General features: G+C 55.3%; 2 protein-coding genes across 4 annotated transcripts; one reads left to right on the top strand and one right to left on the bottom strand.

The window, feature by feature from the left end:
* Nucleotides 1-105: 105 nt before the first annotated feature.
* On the bottom strand, nucleotides 106-11,197 carry ACAA1 (acetyl-CoA acyltransferase 1). The gene is made up of 12 exons (XM_080829655.1): nucleotides 10,138-11,197; nucleotides 9,846-9,939; nucleotides 8,826-8,883; nucleotides 6,316-6,395; nucleotides 5,999-6,041; nucleotides 3,854-3,952; nucleotides 2,822-2,902; nucleotides 1,501-1,691; nucleotides 1,179-1,358; nucleotides 846-901; nucleotides 586-731; nucleotides 106-356 (listed from the first exon to the last, which is right to left on the bottom strand). The coding sequence occupies exons 1-12, from the start codon at nucleotides 10,312-10,314 to the stop codon at nucleotides 281-283; spliced, it is 1,281 nt and encodes a 426-aa protein (XP_080685781.1). The 5' UTR covers nucleotides 10,315-11,197; the 3' UTR covers nucleotides 106-280.
* Nucleotides 11,198-12,335: 1,138 nt separating this feature from the next.
* On the top strand, nucleotides 12,336-15,984 carry MYD88 (MYD88 innate immune signal transduction adaptor). 3 transcript variants are annotated; one of them, XM_080829668.1, is made up of 5 exons: nucleotides 12,336-12,741; nucleotides 13,598-13,732; nucleotides 14,130-14,291; nucleotides 14,504-14,595; nucleotides 14,867-15,984. In XM_080829668.1, the coding sequence occupies exons 1-5, from the start codon at nucleotides 12,414-12,416 to the stop codon at nucleotides 14,885-14,887; spliced, it is 738 nt and encodes a 245-aa protein (XP_080685794.1). In that variant the 5' UTR covers nucleotides 12,336-12,413; the 3' UTR covers nucleotides 14,888-15,984. The 3 variants fall into 3 exon arrangements, with proteins under 3 accessions (XP_080685794.1, XP_080685793.1, XP_080685792.1); XM_080829667.1 differs by having other exon boundaries at nucleotides 14,494-14,595; XM_080829666.1 differs by having other exon boundaries at nucleotides 14,130-14,310.
* The last annotated feature ends 220 nt before the right edge of the window (nucleotides 15,985-16,204 follow it).

Here is a 16,204-nt window from a genome sequence, read left to right as displayed (position 1 = left end):
TCCCAGCCCAGGCCCTGCCTTATCTGCCCTCAGCATGCAGCTGGGCCAGAGGCAAGGCCCGAGACAGCCAGAACTGGCCTTTGGGAAAAACCACAGCCACCAAGATAAGAATACATATTTATTGTCCGCTGCACTCCTCATCCCCAGGACCCACATGGTGACCTGGGTGGCCTGGCAGAAGGCAGCCCTGAACCTCAGCCACACCTGTATTGTGTCACCAGTGCTCATGTTCGTCCCAGTGCTGCCACCGCCACTGGAGCGGAACTCAATGGGGCCCTGCTCAGTTTCCGGGGTATTCAAAGACAGCAGCGGCTCCCATCCCGGTCCCGATGCACATGGACACCACCCCGTAGGCCCTAGGGAAGCAAGACTGTGTCGGCTGGGTGAAGGCACCAAGGGCAAAGTCCTCCCCACCGAGCTCTTGCCAGACCTCTGGGCCTGTGGGGCTCCCAGACTGCCCGCTGAAGGCCACACCCAGGATGGCAAGTACTCGCTGGCCCCCAGGGAGAACAGGGGTCATGGCCCCATGTCCTCCCTTCAGAGCACACATGCATGTGTGTCTCCCCCTCAGCGACCCCAGCTTACCTCTTCCCACGGCGCTTCAGCTCATTAAGGAGCGTGATGACCTGTCGAGCTCCAGTGCAGCCCAGCGGGTGGCCCAGGGCCACTGCACCCCCGAGAGGGTTCACCTTCTCGGGGGGGAGTCCTAGCTTCTCCACACAGTAGACAGCCTGGGAGGGGGCAGAGCATCAGTTACAGTTCCCTCCCCAACACCTGCATCCCATGCCCTTGGGCTCCACCTTGGCCATCCTGGGCCCAGGCAACATGGAGAAAGGAAAGCTCACCTGGCTTGCAAAGGCCTCATTGATCTCAAAGATATCCACGTCATCCACTGTCAGCCCTGCGGGCACGGGGAGAAGACCTGAACTGACCCAGTGTCCCCGTGGCAGGACTCTGTCCCCCAGGGCCCCATCCCAGCCGTGGCCTAAAGGCTGCTTGCTGTGCCTAATCCACATAGGCAGGTGGGTCCCGGCTGTGAGGTCAGGAAGGGCTGGGGGTCAGGAGGCTAGCCTGGCCCACCTTCACTCGGCAGCACTCACATGACCTCCCCCCACAGCGGCAAAAGCACGAGAGGCAGGAGTGGGATACAGCTAGAGATGGAGAAGGAACCGCCTTACCTGCTTTCTGCAAAGCTACGGGGATGGCATAGGCAGGTCCAATGCCCATGATGTCAGGCGGGACCCCAACCACCGCATAGGACCTCAGGACCCCAAGGATGGGAAGGCCCAACTCTTCTGCCTTGGACCTTCGAGCCAGCAGGAGGGCAGCTGCCCCATCACTCACCTGACTGGAGTTTCCTAGAGGCAAATCGTAGGGGTTAGGACGCGTCAGGGCAGGCGGAGGAGCTCCACCTGCACACCTTGCCTGGAGGCTCCAGGCTCCCAGAGAACACCCCACAGGGACACGGCCCCTCCTAGCCCTCCCCCAGCCCAGTCTCACCAGCCGTGGTAGAGCCGCCCTTCTTGAAGGCAGGCTTCAGTTTGGCCAGGCCCTCCATGGTGGTGTTGGGGCGGATACCCTCATCCTGGGCCACGGTGATGCTCCTCTCGGTACCCTTGTCATCATGGACCGTGGTGGTCACAGGCACAATCTCAGCTTGGAAACAGCCCTTGCTCTGGGCTCTGGCTGCCCTGCCAGCACCATGGACAGCCAGGCTCAGGCTCCCTTGGGGTGCCTTCCTTCCAGGGGTCCCTCCCACTGCCTCTACCGCCCCTGCCCACTGGGGCAGACACACTAACTCAGACTCCTAAACATGGGACACGCTTGCCTCAGGAGAGCTCTAAGTGACTGCCGAGGGCCCCTCTTCCCAGCCTGGGAGTGGGAGACCTGAGGCCTTATGGGGCCTTCTTGGCCAGCAGCCTCCTATCTTCAGATCTTGGCCAATCCCAACCTTGAAGGGCAAGGGGAAGTTTAGATGTGATACCTCCCCCTTTGAGCCCTTCACCCACGAGGGACTGAGCCAAACTGAAGACGGAGCCCCAGGAATATCTGTGCTGGGTTCTACCAACTTGTCTGCTCCATCCCAATGGCTCAGTTTCATCTATTCCCCAGTTTCCAAACATTTAAAATGACATGCACTAAGCTACTTAATGAATCTTATTATTTAAAGAGTACAAAAGCACAAAGTGTTTTTAGGGTGATCCTTGCAATCATATGCAAGATGTCAGTGCCCAGGGTTTCCCCTGGAGAAGATTCCAGTTTTCAAATGCTTCCTTGACCCCAGGTGCCTAAGAACCACTTCCTCAGAGAAGCCCCCTCCCTTCTTTTGCTGTCCTCTCTGGGCATCTGGGGCTTGTCAACCTCAGCCTGCCCTTGCCCAGAGGACTGAGCCCCCAGGGGTCTTCTGATGCTCCCCAGACTCAGGGGTGGTCCAGAAGCCGGGAGCCAGGGTCCCCAGCAGTGCAGGCCCCACAACCAGGCTATCTAGAGAGGCCTGTGGCTGCCATGTCGAACCACCAAACCACAGACAATCAAGAGTCCTGGATCTCATCACACTCCTGATGAATAGACGGGGAAACTGAAGCCCAGCTAGGGAGAGACTCGGGGTGAACAGACAGTAACAGGACATGGAAGAGCTGTCAGTGTACTTCCAGCACATCCCCGGTCCCTGCCCACCTCTCCCTCCCGGCAGGCACTAGGCTTGGAAACCACTCACTACCTAGCTGCAGCCTAAGGGCAGCTCCACCCGAGGCCACTTAATCCAGCCTCAAAACCTCTCTCTCTCTAGCCCCTTACACACCCCATCCCAAAAGGCACTCACTTTTGCTGGGAAGCCAGGGCAAAGGTATCCTGCTTCTCCCGCGAAATGCCAAACCGCTCAGCTACATTCTCTGAAGTTATCCTGAAATAAAAGCAGCGCGCACTGTGGGGACATGTCCAGCAGCCTGGGGGCCTGGGCCAGGCTGCAGAGCTCTGCTTGCAACTCTCGAGTCCCTGCGGCTGTAGGCAGAGGAGGACAGGAGGGCCGGTCCATGCCATGGAGACAGAAGATGACTTAGGGTGGAGTGTGGGGGCACAGAGAGGGAGGCAGCAGTGCCGGCCGGACCCCGAGAAGCTTGTACACTGGAAAGACCAGCCCAGTAGAGGGGCAGATGAGGGAATGGGCGGGAACACTAACCAGTTACTCTTAGCCAGCTTCCCCTATGCCTTGAGAAAAGCCGCTCTCAGGTGGCTCTCTGGGAGGGCCACCCCTAGGCTTTCTGCTTACTGTGACCAGACCGGGCCCTCACTCTCAGAGCCCAGAGCCACAGCCAGGCCTTCCAACCTGGCCTTCTTGCTTTAGATACTTCCCTGGGAGATAGGGTCACTGGATGTGGGGGAAGCCAAGGTACTGCGCCTCTCTTAACTTCAAATCTCACATTCAGGGGAGCCATGACACCCTGCTTATGAACCAGGGGGATGGCCCAGAGGCTCAGTGATGCTGGCTGCAGAGCTAAGGTGCCGAGGAAAGGCAAGGCACTGTGATGTTGCCTCTGACAGGGCCCAAGCCCCCGCGCCCGCGTGTTCCAAAGCAAAGCCCTTCCACATCAAGTTTGTAGGCCTCCAAGCCTCTGGCATGCAGCTGCCATTGTTCCTTGTGCAACTGGCCCCTCAGGGTGGGAGTGACAGGCTGGGCCATGACTAGAAACCTAGAGGCACAGAGGACCTGGAGGCCTCAAGAAAGGGAAGTCAGGGGCCCCAAGGCCCATCCCCATGTCCCGGCAAAGCAGAACAAGCCCGGGAGGCCACGAGATGATCCAAGTCTCTGTGCGCCTGCTCCAGGCCAGGAAGGGAGCTGAGGGGGCAAACTCACCCCATAGGAATCAGGCAGTCTCTGGCCTTCTCCTTCTCCACCAAGCGCGAAGTAATATTTCCAGGGTTTCCTCTGTCAGCCAGGGACATGGACTCCACCCTGAGGAGGCAGCGGAGGAGGGCGGTCACTCCCAGGACTCCCCCAGGGACAGCTATGCCTCTGGTGAGTGCTAGGAAAAAGGCAGCAGGCCCTGGGAAATCCAGCAGGCTGTCCTGGACCCTGGGCAGGGCACTGACCAGGAAGGCAGAGCTGGCCGTGCAGGGCTGCTGGGTCCCCTCCACCCCCATGCGAGGACAGAGCGTTGCACAGTCCACACTCCTAGGCAGGGCTGTGCTCCTCTAGCACAAATGCTCCTGCAGCTGGCCAGTCCGTGGTTCCCTGGCAAAGCCGCCTAGTGCGGGCCACATCCAGGAAGCCTGAGCCCTGCCCTCAGGCAGCAAAGGTTCAGAGGGTAAAAGAAACAAGTATTTTAAAAGCCATAGATCAAAGGGCATCTGATCTGCACTGACCACGAGGTGCTAGGAGCTCTGGAAGGCAAGATCTCAGTTTGGAGCTGTCAAACAGGCCTTCAAGGGGCCAGGGTAGGGGTGGGGGGACACCTGGGGGGCGGAGTCAGTTAAGCGTCCAACTCTGTGATTTGGCTCAGGTGTGATCTCAGGATCATGAGATCGAGCCCCAAGTCCAGCACCATGCTCAGTGCAGAGTCAGCTAGGTTTTCTCTCTCTCTCTCCCTCCCTCTGCCCACCCTTCCCCCTGGCTCGGGGGCATGTGCTTTCTCTCAAATAAAGGTTAAAAAAAAAGGCCCTCAAGGTACATAGGGCCTCAAGGGGTAACATGTAACTCTGAATGCTTTTCACATGCCCTGTGCTATTTGAAAATCTGTTCAGATATTAGAAAGCTTTCAACAGCATCAGTCACATGACATACATCCCAGAGTGGTAGCTGCCGTTACTACTCCCTTTAATATTATCAACTTCAACAGGACTGAGGTCTTTTCCCCCCATTTTATAGATGAGGATACTGAGGCCCAAAGAGCTGAGTAACTTGTCCATAGTCACTCAGCAGGGATCCAGACTTAGATATCTGGCCCCAGAGCCCGTTCCCAACCAGGATGCCCTGGGGCTCCTCTTCATGATCAAAGCCTATGGCCTTGGCCCAGACCTTCAATACTCTAGAAACATAGTCTTTAACCTGCCTGGGGACTCAGATGCCCTCTCAAGAACTCATGAAGACTCTACCCTTCTCAAGTTATCCATACCTGTCCCACCCCTAGGAAGATAGAGGACCATGAGAGAAATCCAAGGGCAGACTGGCAGTGGCCCTTGCCTGGCCCAAGGCTCTGCAGTGTGGTCTCTGGCTTTGTTTACAAGTGCAGACAACCAGTGCCAGGCAGCACAGCCCTGAGGCAGCCCAACAATACTCCAAGAAATGCTCCAAAGTGGAAATGAAAGGCAGAGAGAACGTGTCAAAATCCTGGGGCTGCTTGCCTCCCAGAGCCTGCCAGAGTCCTGGCTTTGCCTGCCTTCTGATACCAGATGCCCATCCCAGACGGGGGCCCCAGAGCCCTTCCCCTCCCTGGAGGCACTGCCCCGTATGCCTTCTGTGACTCCAGGTGCTGCAGCTGAAGACAGAGCCACAGCTGACAGTGACCAAACCACCGCAGATCTGACCATGCCCCTCAGAGCCCAGCAGGCAACTGCAAGTTTCCACCATGGTACCAAAGAGGGGGTCAAGGGGACCCACAGCCTCATAAAATGAACAGACTAGTTACATAGCAGACAACTGTCTCTGGCTTCAGGCAATCCAAACTGCAACGTCTCAATAGCATCATAGGGCCAAAGAATGAAATCCAAGGGCTCTATTTTCTCAAAATACTTGCATTTCCCAGCCTAACAAATTCCCAAGAAAGCAAGCTTTTAAAAGCTAATTCCCTTTCCCCACTAGTGCTGACAGGTGTGAGCAGTTCCTGAGCATGCGGAGCTGGGAGCTACTTCTAAGCTGAATTTGTAGGAACCTACTCCCAGCCATCTGCCTAAAAGGACTAAGGGAGAATCCTGTCATTACGGCCCCTGAGAACTCAGGACATGAAAATTAGTTTTATTATTAGACGTTGATTAGAAAGCTCTGGCAGAAAGAAATTCTTACCCACAAGCCATGCCAATGTCATAAGACCCATTTCTGATGCCACCTGCAACAAAAGCATTTCATAAACATTCTTTATCGGAGTCCATCTGCTCTAAAACAGAGGAGCCTCTTCCCCACCTGGTCTCTAAATGGGACTCAGCCCCAGCCTCAGAGATGGTAAGACCCAGGTGTCCGAAAGTGGCAAGGGGCTCTCCCAGAGGTTGGTCTCAGAAATCCTTATCTCCTGTCCAACAGACTGTGACGTTGCTGACCTAAACCTATGGAGCCAGGACCAAGGCCAGGCTGGAGCAGTGGGCACCCACCCCGTCATAACTTACCAGCTATGTTGGCCACTGCCTGGAGCCCAGATGAACATTGTCTATTGACTGTGGACAAAGGCACAGTCTCTGGGATGTCACTGAAACAGAAAGCGAAACCAGTCAGCCCCCTCTCCTCTGCCAGGCTCTCATGGAAAGCAGGCCTATGCTCCTGGTCAATTAGACCGCCCCAGCAAGGGATACAAAAACCAGGGGAACAAACCAACAGCCCTGTCGCCACTCTAGGCCAGATCCTTACTGGGAAGACCCCATCTCTGCAGGGACCTGCTCCCCAGGGCCCCACAACACATGCTCTTTCCTCCTGTGAGTCTCTTTAACCAAGGTCAAGAACAGCTCAAAGGCAAGGAAAACTGGTTGGACTACAAGGATCCTTCTTCCTCTCCCTTTGAAGATTAAAAAAAAAGGAAAACTATACATCCGTTTCCTAAAAAATAATAATAATAATAATAATAGAACGGGATCTGTTGCTGGGGCAGAAAACCAGGGCAAAAATAATAAAATAAAAAAAGAATGAATGAATGAATGTCTCAAGCATGAGGCCAGAAACCATCAGCCTTACCACTCTTTAGCTAACCCTTTTTTTAAAAAAATAGATTTTATTTATTTATTTGATAGACAGAGATCACAAGTAGGCAGAGAGGCAGGCAGAAAGAGAAGGGGGGAAGCAGGCTCCCTGCTGAGCAAAGAGCCCGATGTGGAGCTCGATCCCAGGACCCTGAGATCATGACCTGAGCTGAAGGCAGAGGCTTAATCCACTGAGCCATCCAGGTGCCCCTTTAGCTAACCCTTTATGTTCCCACTCTCTGGAAGGTCTGTTCCCAGCTGGGCAAAGAACCCTTGATGGGTACCAAGTATTCTAACATCCCTTGTTTGGGTATGTTCCCCTAGGTTTCCACACTGGTACCAGTCCGAGAAGCTGGTGGGGCTGTCCCTCCTGATGTAACCCTCCCTGACCAAGGGTACAAACCCCTGGGGAAATCCCCAGCCCCTCCTCAGACTCTTGGATTCAGAACTTCAGGGGGTGAACGTGCTCTGGAGATGGTCTGATGTGTAGCCAGGGTCCGAAACCTGTGAGCTACTGCCCAGGTCAGGCCCTGCTGAGAGCCTCTCAGGTGGGTAGCCTCCTAGGGTCATGCAGCCTGTGTAATCCCTCCCAGGTCTCCTAACTCCTTACTAGCTGTTACTACTTAGCTACCACTTCTTCACCCAATCCACCAGCAGTTCACCAAAAACCTGCTCTATACATAGCACCATGTGAGGGATGCTGACATCCCTAGAGGCAGACTGACCAGCACACAGACAATGGATCAGCTGGCAGAGACTGCAATAACAGCGCAGAGAAAGGAAGGAGGGACAGCACTCCAAGGGGACAGAGTGACCAGCACAGGGAAGACAGTGGGCAGACAGGTGGGCTGAAAGAGTAAAAGTCAAGGCAAATAAACAGCTGCGAGATAAGGCTGGATGCTACGTCTGGAGCCAGACCGAGGGAGTCCTTGAACTCCATGCTAAGCAGTCTGAACCTATCCCAGTCCCTAAAGGTTTTGTCAGTTTTCCTGTTCCTTCACTGGCTAACGTTCCTATTATTTCTTCTCCAGGTAGTAGGAGTGCAAAGTGGTTCTTAAATCTACACATGGCAATAATTTAAGCACTCCTCCCTTGTCTTGGGACAGCAAGTGGCGAAGGGCCAAGTTTCCCAGGGCCCCTCCAGGGCTACCCCTCACCCCAGGGTTCTGCCACATCCCTAGGTCTCTGCTGATGAGCTATGTCTTGAAGGTCTCAGCTTGCTCAACTAGCTTTTAAAGGCTCAAAGTCAGGGCACCTGGGTGGCTCAGTGGGTTAAGCCTCTGCCTTCGGCTCAGGTCATGATCTCAGGGTCCTGGGATCGGGCGCTCTGCTCAGTGGGGAGCCTGCTTCCCCCTCTCAGTCTGCCTGCCTCTCTGCGTACTTGTGATCTCTGTCTCTTTGTTAAATAAATAAATAAAATCTTTAAAAAATAAAAAAAAAAGCTCAAAGTCACTCTTCAGTGTGCCTTCCTGGTTACTTGCCCAGCAAAAGAGGACAGAGTCCACACTTACAAAAGGCAAGCAACAAGCTGACTTTGGCTAAATCATCAGGCCTCAGAGATCTTTTGCTCTAGTCCCAAAGGGCCTGTTTGTCTTGGCTCAGAACCGATAAATGCAAACTTCTTTCAAAGTATGGGAGGGGCACCCGGCTGGCTCAATCAGTAGAGCCCACGCTCTTGATCTCCGGGTCCCGAGTTCAAGCCCCATACTAGGCACAGAGGTTACTTAAAAAACACAGAACAAAACAAACAAACCAAAAAAACAAAAACAAAAAAAAACAAGGATATGCCAAAGTAGGGGAAAGGTAGTGTCCACAAAAGCAGGGTGTCAAGGACCCTGGCTGCATCTGGGTCTGGTACCCAACCACTCATAGGCTGAGGTCCCTGGGGCCTAAGCCTACTCAAGAATCAAAATGGCCAACCCACAGCTAGAACTAGAAAAGTTTACCTCAGAAACTGAGCAATTCGGGCCATGATTGCTCCGGCCCCCGGCTGAAGCACATTTCCTGTGGACAACAAACCTTTATTCAGTGCCAGATAGTGTTCCAGACACTCAGGTACAGTTGTGAATACTAGAGAGAGGACATTCCAGATCTTTCTTCCACAACACAAGCCCTCAGCAGGCTCCACTGGGGCTCTGGAATTTCAAGGAGCTGGTCATACAGCAGCTCGCCCTGGTCATACAATTAAACCCAGTCCGTAGGAGTCACAGACTCCCTTGACCTGGACCATGCTTTTCCAAATCAATGCACAGAGGGCAGGCTGGGTGCCTGCCTTTAAAGGAAACGTGGAAGGAAGACTGCAACGCAAAGCTCGCAAACAAACTGGTCTTGTCAGGAAAGTGAATTTCTGAAAATGCACACCTCTCTGAAGTGTCCTCAGCCAAGCCCTGCTGGCATTTCAGAGGTAGAACAGCGATTCCCCACCTAAGGATGGCACCCACTGATAGGACTCTGGCCATGTTCTATTGTTTCCAGGCCAGAGGAGTAGGGTTGGAGGTAAAAGGTTGGAGAATGTCAAGAGGCCCTGGACTTCAGGTCCAATTTCTGCTGCTAATTTCCCAGGACTGAGTGTCTCCATCTGTGAGGGGCTGAACTACGTGGTTTTGATGGTCCTTCTGTTCTCTGGTGGCACAGGCAAAATGGGTTAGAGAACCCTGTCTCCTACAGTGTCTGCAAACTCCTGTGCCAACAGCTTGGGTGTTAGAATGGCATGAAGATCGCTGCTCTCCATCATACTGAACAGGCAGAACGTGCTTGGGTAGGGGTGGAGAGGCAGAAAGTGCCTGGAGGTGGGAGGGAAGGGTAGGCTCTGAAGAAACGATTAAATTCACTGCATGGGGTCCCTTGACATTCCCCTCAGTGAAAGCACCTAGAGGGTGCCTGGAGGGTGAAGAGGTGTTTGCGGAGGGCTTTGGCCGGATGGAGGGCGAGGAGGACCAAGCCCAGAGCTCGGGGAATGTGCTCACCCACGCAGATATCCCCCAGCTGCGTGGGGCTCAGCTTCATGTCCCGGAGAACCGCGGTCATGACGGCCGAGAGAAGCTCGTCGGGGGTGGTGTCCTGCAGCGAGAGGCACGGCCGCGGTGATCCCCCGCCACCAGTGCACGGGGTTCCCGGGACCCCCGCTCCCCCACCCCACCCGAGAGACACAAATCGGTCACAGCTCGGGCGCGGAGCCCCCTCCGGCGCCGAGGGGCCAGATCCCAGCCAGCTCAGGCCCCCCGTCTTCCACCGGGCGCCCGGACCCCGGGGCCTCACCTTGAAGCCGCCGCGGCCCCCTCGGCCAATGGCCGTGCGCCGCCCGTGCACCACCACCACGTCCTCGGCCGAAACGTCCGGAGCTCCGCTCAAGCACGGCGCGGCCTCCGGTGCCGGCTCCCCCCGACACTGGGGGTGGCCGGTCAGGTGGCCCAGCACCACCTGCAGCCTCCGCATCGCGCCTCTCGGCCCAGTTAAGCCCCCACTCCGCCGGGAACAGCGTAAAAGCTAACAGACCGCCTTCTGCGCAGGCGCAGAACCCACTCTACCGGGAGGCTTTAACTCTGCCCAGAGCCCCGCCCTAAAGTCTCCCCCGCCTCCCACCTCAGCCAACCAGAAGGGGTGTCTACCTTAGGTCCCGCCCCCTTCTTCTAATCAGACCACCTAAAGCAGAGCTCTTGTTTTGGTGGAGAGTCTTTCCTCTCAAAGCCCCGAAGCCCCGCCTGCCGTAGCCTAAGGCTGCCAACCAGGAGGGGGACTCTTTCCAAGCCCCGCCCAGAAATGCCGGCCGGAACGTTTCCGGTTGCAGTCCTGCCTACTGAAGAGTCCTTTCGGTGGCTTGTGTGTGTCTGTATTTTTTAAGATTATATTTATTGGGACGCTTGGGTGGCTCAGCCTGTTAAGCGTCTGCCTTCGGCTCAGGTCATGATCCCAAGGTCCTGGGATCGAGCCCCGCATGGCATTTCCTGCTCAGTGGAGAGTCTGCTCTCCCTCTGTCCCTCCCCTCCGTTTGTTCTTTCTCTGGGGCTCTCTTCCTCTATCTCTCAAATAAATAAATAAGCTTTAAACAATTCTTACTTATTTATTTGAGAGAGAGAGAGAGAGAGCCCAAGATCATGAGCTAGGGGAGAGGCAGAGGGAGAGGGAGAGAATCTTAAGACTCCACAATGAGCAGCATCCTCACTTGGGGCTTAGATCTGTAAGCCCTGAGATCCTGACCTGAGCTGCAACCAGCAGTCAGAAGCTCTACCGACTGAGCCACCCAGGAGCTGCATAGCCCTTTCAGTATCTTGAAACAAAGTCCGCCATTGTCGGGGCTGTTTCCCCTATAACCCTGCCTGCTGCAGGCTACCAAACCCAAGAAGAGGGAGACCGCCAGCACCACTCCCCAACCCACCCATTGGCGGCTTCCTGCTTGGGAAAGAGGCAGGGACTCTTAATTCCTCTTTCCACTTGTCAGTTTTCTCTGCTGTCTCCTGGATCTCTGCACACGAGCTGAGAGTCTTAAATAATCCCCAGAGGCCCCAGATCCTTACCCTGACGTGCTTGCGCTGTCCTGGGAAATCTTTCGAGAAAACAGAGGGAATTGGGGACTCTGGTGCGGTAGAAGAACAGATTGTATGAAGTTGCCGAGATGTGATAAACTCCCTATATAAGGAGAATGGCACATACCTACCCATTTTACAGTGATTTGGGTTTATTTAATCAGTGCCCACCCCCCACACTAGGCTGGGGTCTCCACCCAATGTATCCGCGGTGCCTACAACATGCTTGACACTTACGAGGTGATCAGTAAATACCTATGGAATGAAAGCCCAGAGCTTCTTAGGTCAGGACTGTGTTTCTCAACCTCCCGCCCCCAAACAACTCTAAAGAGCAAGGCCAGGTGCCCCCTTGACTCCAATGGTAAAGTGTTCCCTTGACCCGAGAGAGTAGAAGGGGGTCTCTCCTAGACACCAAAGGCCAGGGTGCCCTGTTACCCCCAACCCAGAGGGGCTCCCACCTTTCAAAGGCAGGGCCATGGCATGCCTCAGACTTCAGAAGGGAGTACACCCTTTTTCACCTTACCTCTGGAATGTGCCTTCGCAAGAGATCTAGGGACGGGCGTAGTGGGGGGAATGTCTCCGCCTTTGCCCCCTCCCCGCCATCCTAAAGGGCAGTACCATATGAACCCCTCAGATCCCCCACAGAAAGGACGTAGTTCTACCAGATCCCAAAGAGCAAGGCGCCTATTTCCTACATCCCCCAAAGGAGGGTCGTGTGACGCCCCTCCCGCCCCCGCACTAGACCGCTGAGGCCAGACCAGTGGGCTTCCACAGACCTCCCACGGCTGGTCCCCGGTTCGCATATAAGCTGTTGCCCCAGACCCCGAGAGCGGAGGCGGGGCGTCCCCACTTCCACACGGCTGCTAGGGCTCCAGATTCAAGTGCAGGGCGGCGCTTCTCGGAAACAGAAACCGGCGGGGCGGGGCCGGGGGCGGGGGTGGCGGTAAAGGAAGGAGGAAGCTCGGACAGGCTTCGCGACTCAACAGCGCTGAGGCTCTGGGGTATCCCGCCATGGCCGCAGAAGTCTCCCCCGCGGAGTCCGCGTCCCTGGTCTGCTCCACGTCCTCCCTGCCCCTGGCTGCTCTCAACGTGCGAGTGCGGCGCCGCCTATCGCTGTTCCTGAACGTGCGGACGCAGGTTGCGGCCGATTGGACCGCGCTGGCCGAGGAGATGGGCTTCGAGTACTTGGAGATCCGGCATCTGGAGATGCACGCTGACCCCATGGGCAAGCTGCTGGACGACTGGCAAGGACGCCCTGGGGCCTCGGTGGGCCGTCTGCTTGAGCTGCTCACCAAGCTGGGCCGCGAAGATGTGTTGGTGGAGCTGGGGCCCAGCATCGGTGAGGAGGCGCGCGCTTCCGGCCTCCTACCTGCCGGGGGCGGGGGGGCGGAGGGGTGCTGACCTTCACCAGCCTCAGCATCTAACCTCCCCTGGAGAAGCCCTCCTTTTCTGCCTGGGGTGGGGTGGGGACGCTGGAGGCAGCCTTGCAGGGGTGGTACCACCGTGGGAGACCAGTTCCTTCTTTCAGTGGGGTGATAGGAACTGGAGAAAGGGGGTGAAGGCTAGGGAGAGGTAGAGGCGTTCACGTAGGGCCAGGAGTCAGAATCGGGGTCCTTTGTGGGGGAGGCAGGACTGTTTCAGGTAGAGCAACGGGGCCGGCGAGGGACTGAAAGCTGACAGTCATTTAAACCTCAGGTCCCTGGGAAATGCAGCCCTTCCTGCCCCTCGCTGACACATAACATGCATGCACAGGTGTAGGAACAGTGGCCTATAGATGACACATCTTGCTTGACTGGGGCCTCTGCCCTCGCTGCACATAACCACTGGGTCTCGCCAACTGTTCTTGCACACCAGTCCCCCGCTGCCATCAGCGGTGGGTCCTAGAACAAGCAGACCTTGGGTTCTATTCTCAAGAGTTCTAGGAGGGAGCACCAGGACAAAGGGACAGAAAGACACAAGCCTGACCATGATGACTTTCCAAATGACCAGAACACCAATGACATCCTTTTGGGATGGTCAGAACCAGATGGGAACTCAACTTTTCAGAGCTGTTGAACTGTGGATGGCACCAGTGTGCTGGAAAAGGCCTGGAGCACAACATAGTTAAGGGAGTGGGAAAAGAGCTGGATCCTAACTGGGGGTAGAGGCATGGGACAAACAGGAGGAGCCTGCCACACCCTGTCTCTTCTCTGCAGAGGAGGATTGCCAAAAGTATATTCTGAAACAGCAGCAAGAGGAGTCTGAGAAGCCCTTACAGGTGCCTGCTGTAGACAGCAGCGACCCACGGACACCAGAGCGGGGGGGCATCACCATGCTTGATGACCCCCTAGGTAAGGATCCAGTATTGCTCCCCAGTTGTGACAAGTGGGTCATAGGATATTGGGGTAAAAGTATAGGAGATGGGCTGTGGCCTCTTGGGCAAGTCACCTAATCTCTCTGATCTCCCCAATTCCTTACCTAAGAAATGGGAATTATAATAATCCTCTCTCTGAGTTGGTATGAGACTCATGAAATTATGTGTCTGTTTCATGGTCAACCCAGGGCTTGGCCCCTGTGGCAGGAGGTGGGGGAGAGACACTCATCTTCCCTCTCCTAGGAAGGGCACTTTCTCTTAGAGTCACCTCAGGATTGGTGTAGGGTTCAGGACCAGGGTCACCTAGATTGGGGGTTCCTGGCTGGGCTCTTCCCCTGTAGAGCTTTGACATCACCCTTGTGCTCTGCACCCAGGGCAAATGCCCGAGCGTTTTGATGCCTTCATCTGCTACTGCCCCAGCGATATCCAGTTTGTTCAGGAGATGATCCGGCAGCTGGAACAGACAAACTATCGGCTGAAGTTGTGTGTGTCTGATCGTGATGTCCTGCCTGGCACCTGTGTCTGGTCCATTGCCAGTGAGCTTATTGAGAAGAGGTTGGCTAAGTGGCTGGGGTGCAAGCGGGTGGGTACATAAAGCCCTGCCCAAGAGATCCAGATGCTGGGATTCTCCTAGCCGGGCCCTGTCTAGCTTGGGCACAGTGGACTCCTCCTGAGTCTGTTCCCTGGGTGGGAGAGGTATGCTAAACTAGGTTGCCACAGTGCCTGCAGCCTGCCCAGTCTCCCCTAGGTGCCGGCGGATGGTGGTGGTTGTCTCCGATGATTACCTACAAAGCAAGGAATGTGACTTCCAGACTAAGTTTGCGCTCAGCCTCTCTCCTGGTAAGTACTGCCTTTGCCACAGAGGGGTGGGTGGGTGGGACCTCAGGATGCCATCAGTCTCTCACCAAGAGCCAAGGATCAGCACCGAGGACCCCTGTAGGTTTCTGCATGCCTGAGTGCGTGTGCACATGAGTGCCCTCTGTGTGAGTCAATGTGTGCCAGGGGTGCTTAGTTGAGGGGAGGGCTGTTGTTAACCCCTGGGCTGGGGACTGATCACCCCACTACTGTGGGGGGAAGGCCTGATGTCAGCTTGGAACTCCTTGGCTTGCAGGTGCCCATCAGAAGCGATTGATCCCCATCAAGTACAAGGCGATGAAGAAAGAGTTCCCCAGCATCCTGCGGTTCATCACCGTCTGCGACTACACCAACCCCTGCACCAAGTCCTGGTTCTGGACTCGCCTTGCCAAGGCCCTGTCCCTGCCCTGAAGACTGCCATGGGACCCTGGGTGTGTGTGCATATGTCTGTCTGCCCGTACATGTAATTCTACCCCTGCTTCCTCCTGCAGTTGTAGGGGTAGTCTGTGCTCCACTTGCCTCTCAGTTCCTCGAGATGCCGACTCCACAGACACATCCATAGCCACTGTGCACAGTGTGGACATTGCACTCATGTCCTGCATGGAACCAGCGGCTGCAAGGGGCACGTCCACGTGCGGGGTTATCTGCCAACACAGTGAAATCCAGAGCCAGCTGGCACTAAGAGGACCAGTGGAAGCAGCCCTGACGTGTCCACACATCTTGGGCCTCAGTTTCTCCACCTGAGAACTAAGTAGGGTGGGAAGAACTGGCAGTAGCTGTGTTTCAGTCACTACCGAGGGGGCCTAACCTTGGACAAAGGTGGGACACACTTATATTCCTTTTCTCTTTTTTTCCCTCTTCATTGAAACCCAACTCTGGAAAGAACCCAATATGCCAGCATTTATGCCCTCTGTGAAGCACAGAGCAAGAAAGAGCTGCTTGAACCCGCAGAGCAAGTAAGCTGCAGACTTCCCTCCCAGGGAATTTCTGTGCTCGTTATCTTCAAGCTCTCCCTGGGGGACAAAATGTTATGGTCTCAGGTCTCTGTCCCTTGGCAGACCCCAGGAGCCTAAATCTAATAGGAAATGTGTCTTTCCTGCTCCACACCCAGCCAGGGCTAGGGCAAGGTACCTTTCCCCAAGGTCTTGGGAGGGACTGGAGGCCCCTCTCTACATGATCTTGATGAAGCACTTCGCTAACCGTGCACTTATTCTCACTTTGATCTTGGGGATTCTTTTTAAACAATTTCCAAAAAGTACCTTTCATACCTGTTTTGTATGCACTGTGAGAATTTCAGAGAGCTGAGATATGCCTATGTTTGTCCTTTCTCTTCTTTATCCTGGGTTTATAATAAAGAGTTCTATACTTTTGGAATAGCAGGTGTCATTTGTGTCTGGGAGTTTGGAAGCAGTAACCTGGGATAAAGCTCTCCTGGGTAAGAGAAATTGGCCCATGGGGTAGGCTCCAGTGGGTTTGGCAGGGGCTTCCTGAAGGCTGGGCCTCCACCTCCTCACAGGTCCCAAGAGTCACCAGGGCAGAACCAGGAACAGGGTCCTCAGTTCCAGACTCTGGGGAGACTGCTCCCCTCTACCAA

The sequence above is a fragment of the Martes martes genome (genome assembly GCF_963455335.1).
Source record: "Martes martes genome assembly, chromosome: 1".
Taxonomy (NCBI): domain Eukaryota; kingdom Metazoa; phylum Chordata; class Mammalia; order Carnivora; family Mustelidae; genus Martes; species Martes martes.
This window is presented reverse-complemented; position numbering and strand designations above follow the sequence as displayed.

What these genes read in the sequence shown, in the direction of transcription:
- ACAA1 (XM_080829655.1), bottom strand. Translation starts at nt 10,314, where the DNA reads ATGCGGAGGCTGCAGGTGGTGCTGGGCCACCTGACCGGCCACCCCCAG. An exon ending in GCCCTGGCTTCCCAGCAAAA is followed by an intron (nt 1,692 to 2,821) that starts GTGAGTGCCTTT and finishes TGGTGCTGGCAG; the next exon opens with GGCAGCCAGAGCCCAGAGCA. An exon ending in GGGCGGCTCTACCACGGCTG is followed by an intron (nt 1,359 to 1,500) that starts GTGAGACTGGGC and finishes ATTTGCCTCTAG; the next exon opens with GAAACTCCAGTCAGGTGAGT.
- MYD88 (XM_080829666.1), top strand. Translation starts at nt 12,414, where the DNA reads ATGGCCGCAGAAGTCTCCCCCGCGGAGTCCGCGTCCCTGGTCTGCTCC. An exon ending in GGAGCTGGGGCCCAGCATCG is followed by an intron (nt 12,742 to 13,597) that starts GTGAGGAGGCGC and finishes TCTTCTCTGCAG; the next exon opens with AGGAGGATTGCCAAAAGTAT. An exon ending in CATGCTTGATGACCCCCTAG is followed by an intron (nt 13,733 to 14,129) that starts GTAAGGATCCAG and finishes CTCTGCACCCAG; the next exon opens with GGCAAATGCCCGAGCGTTTT.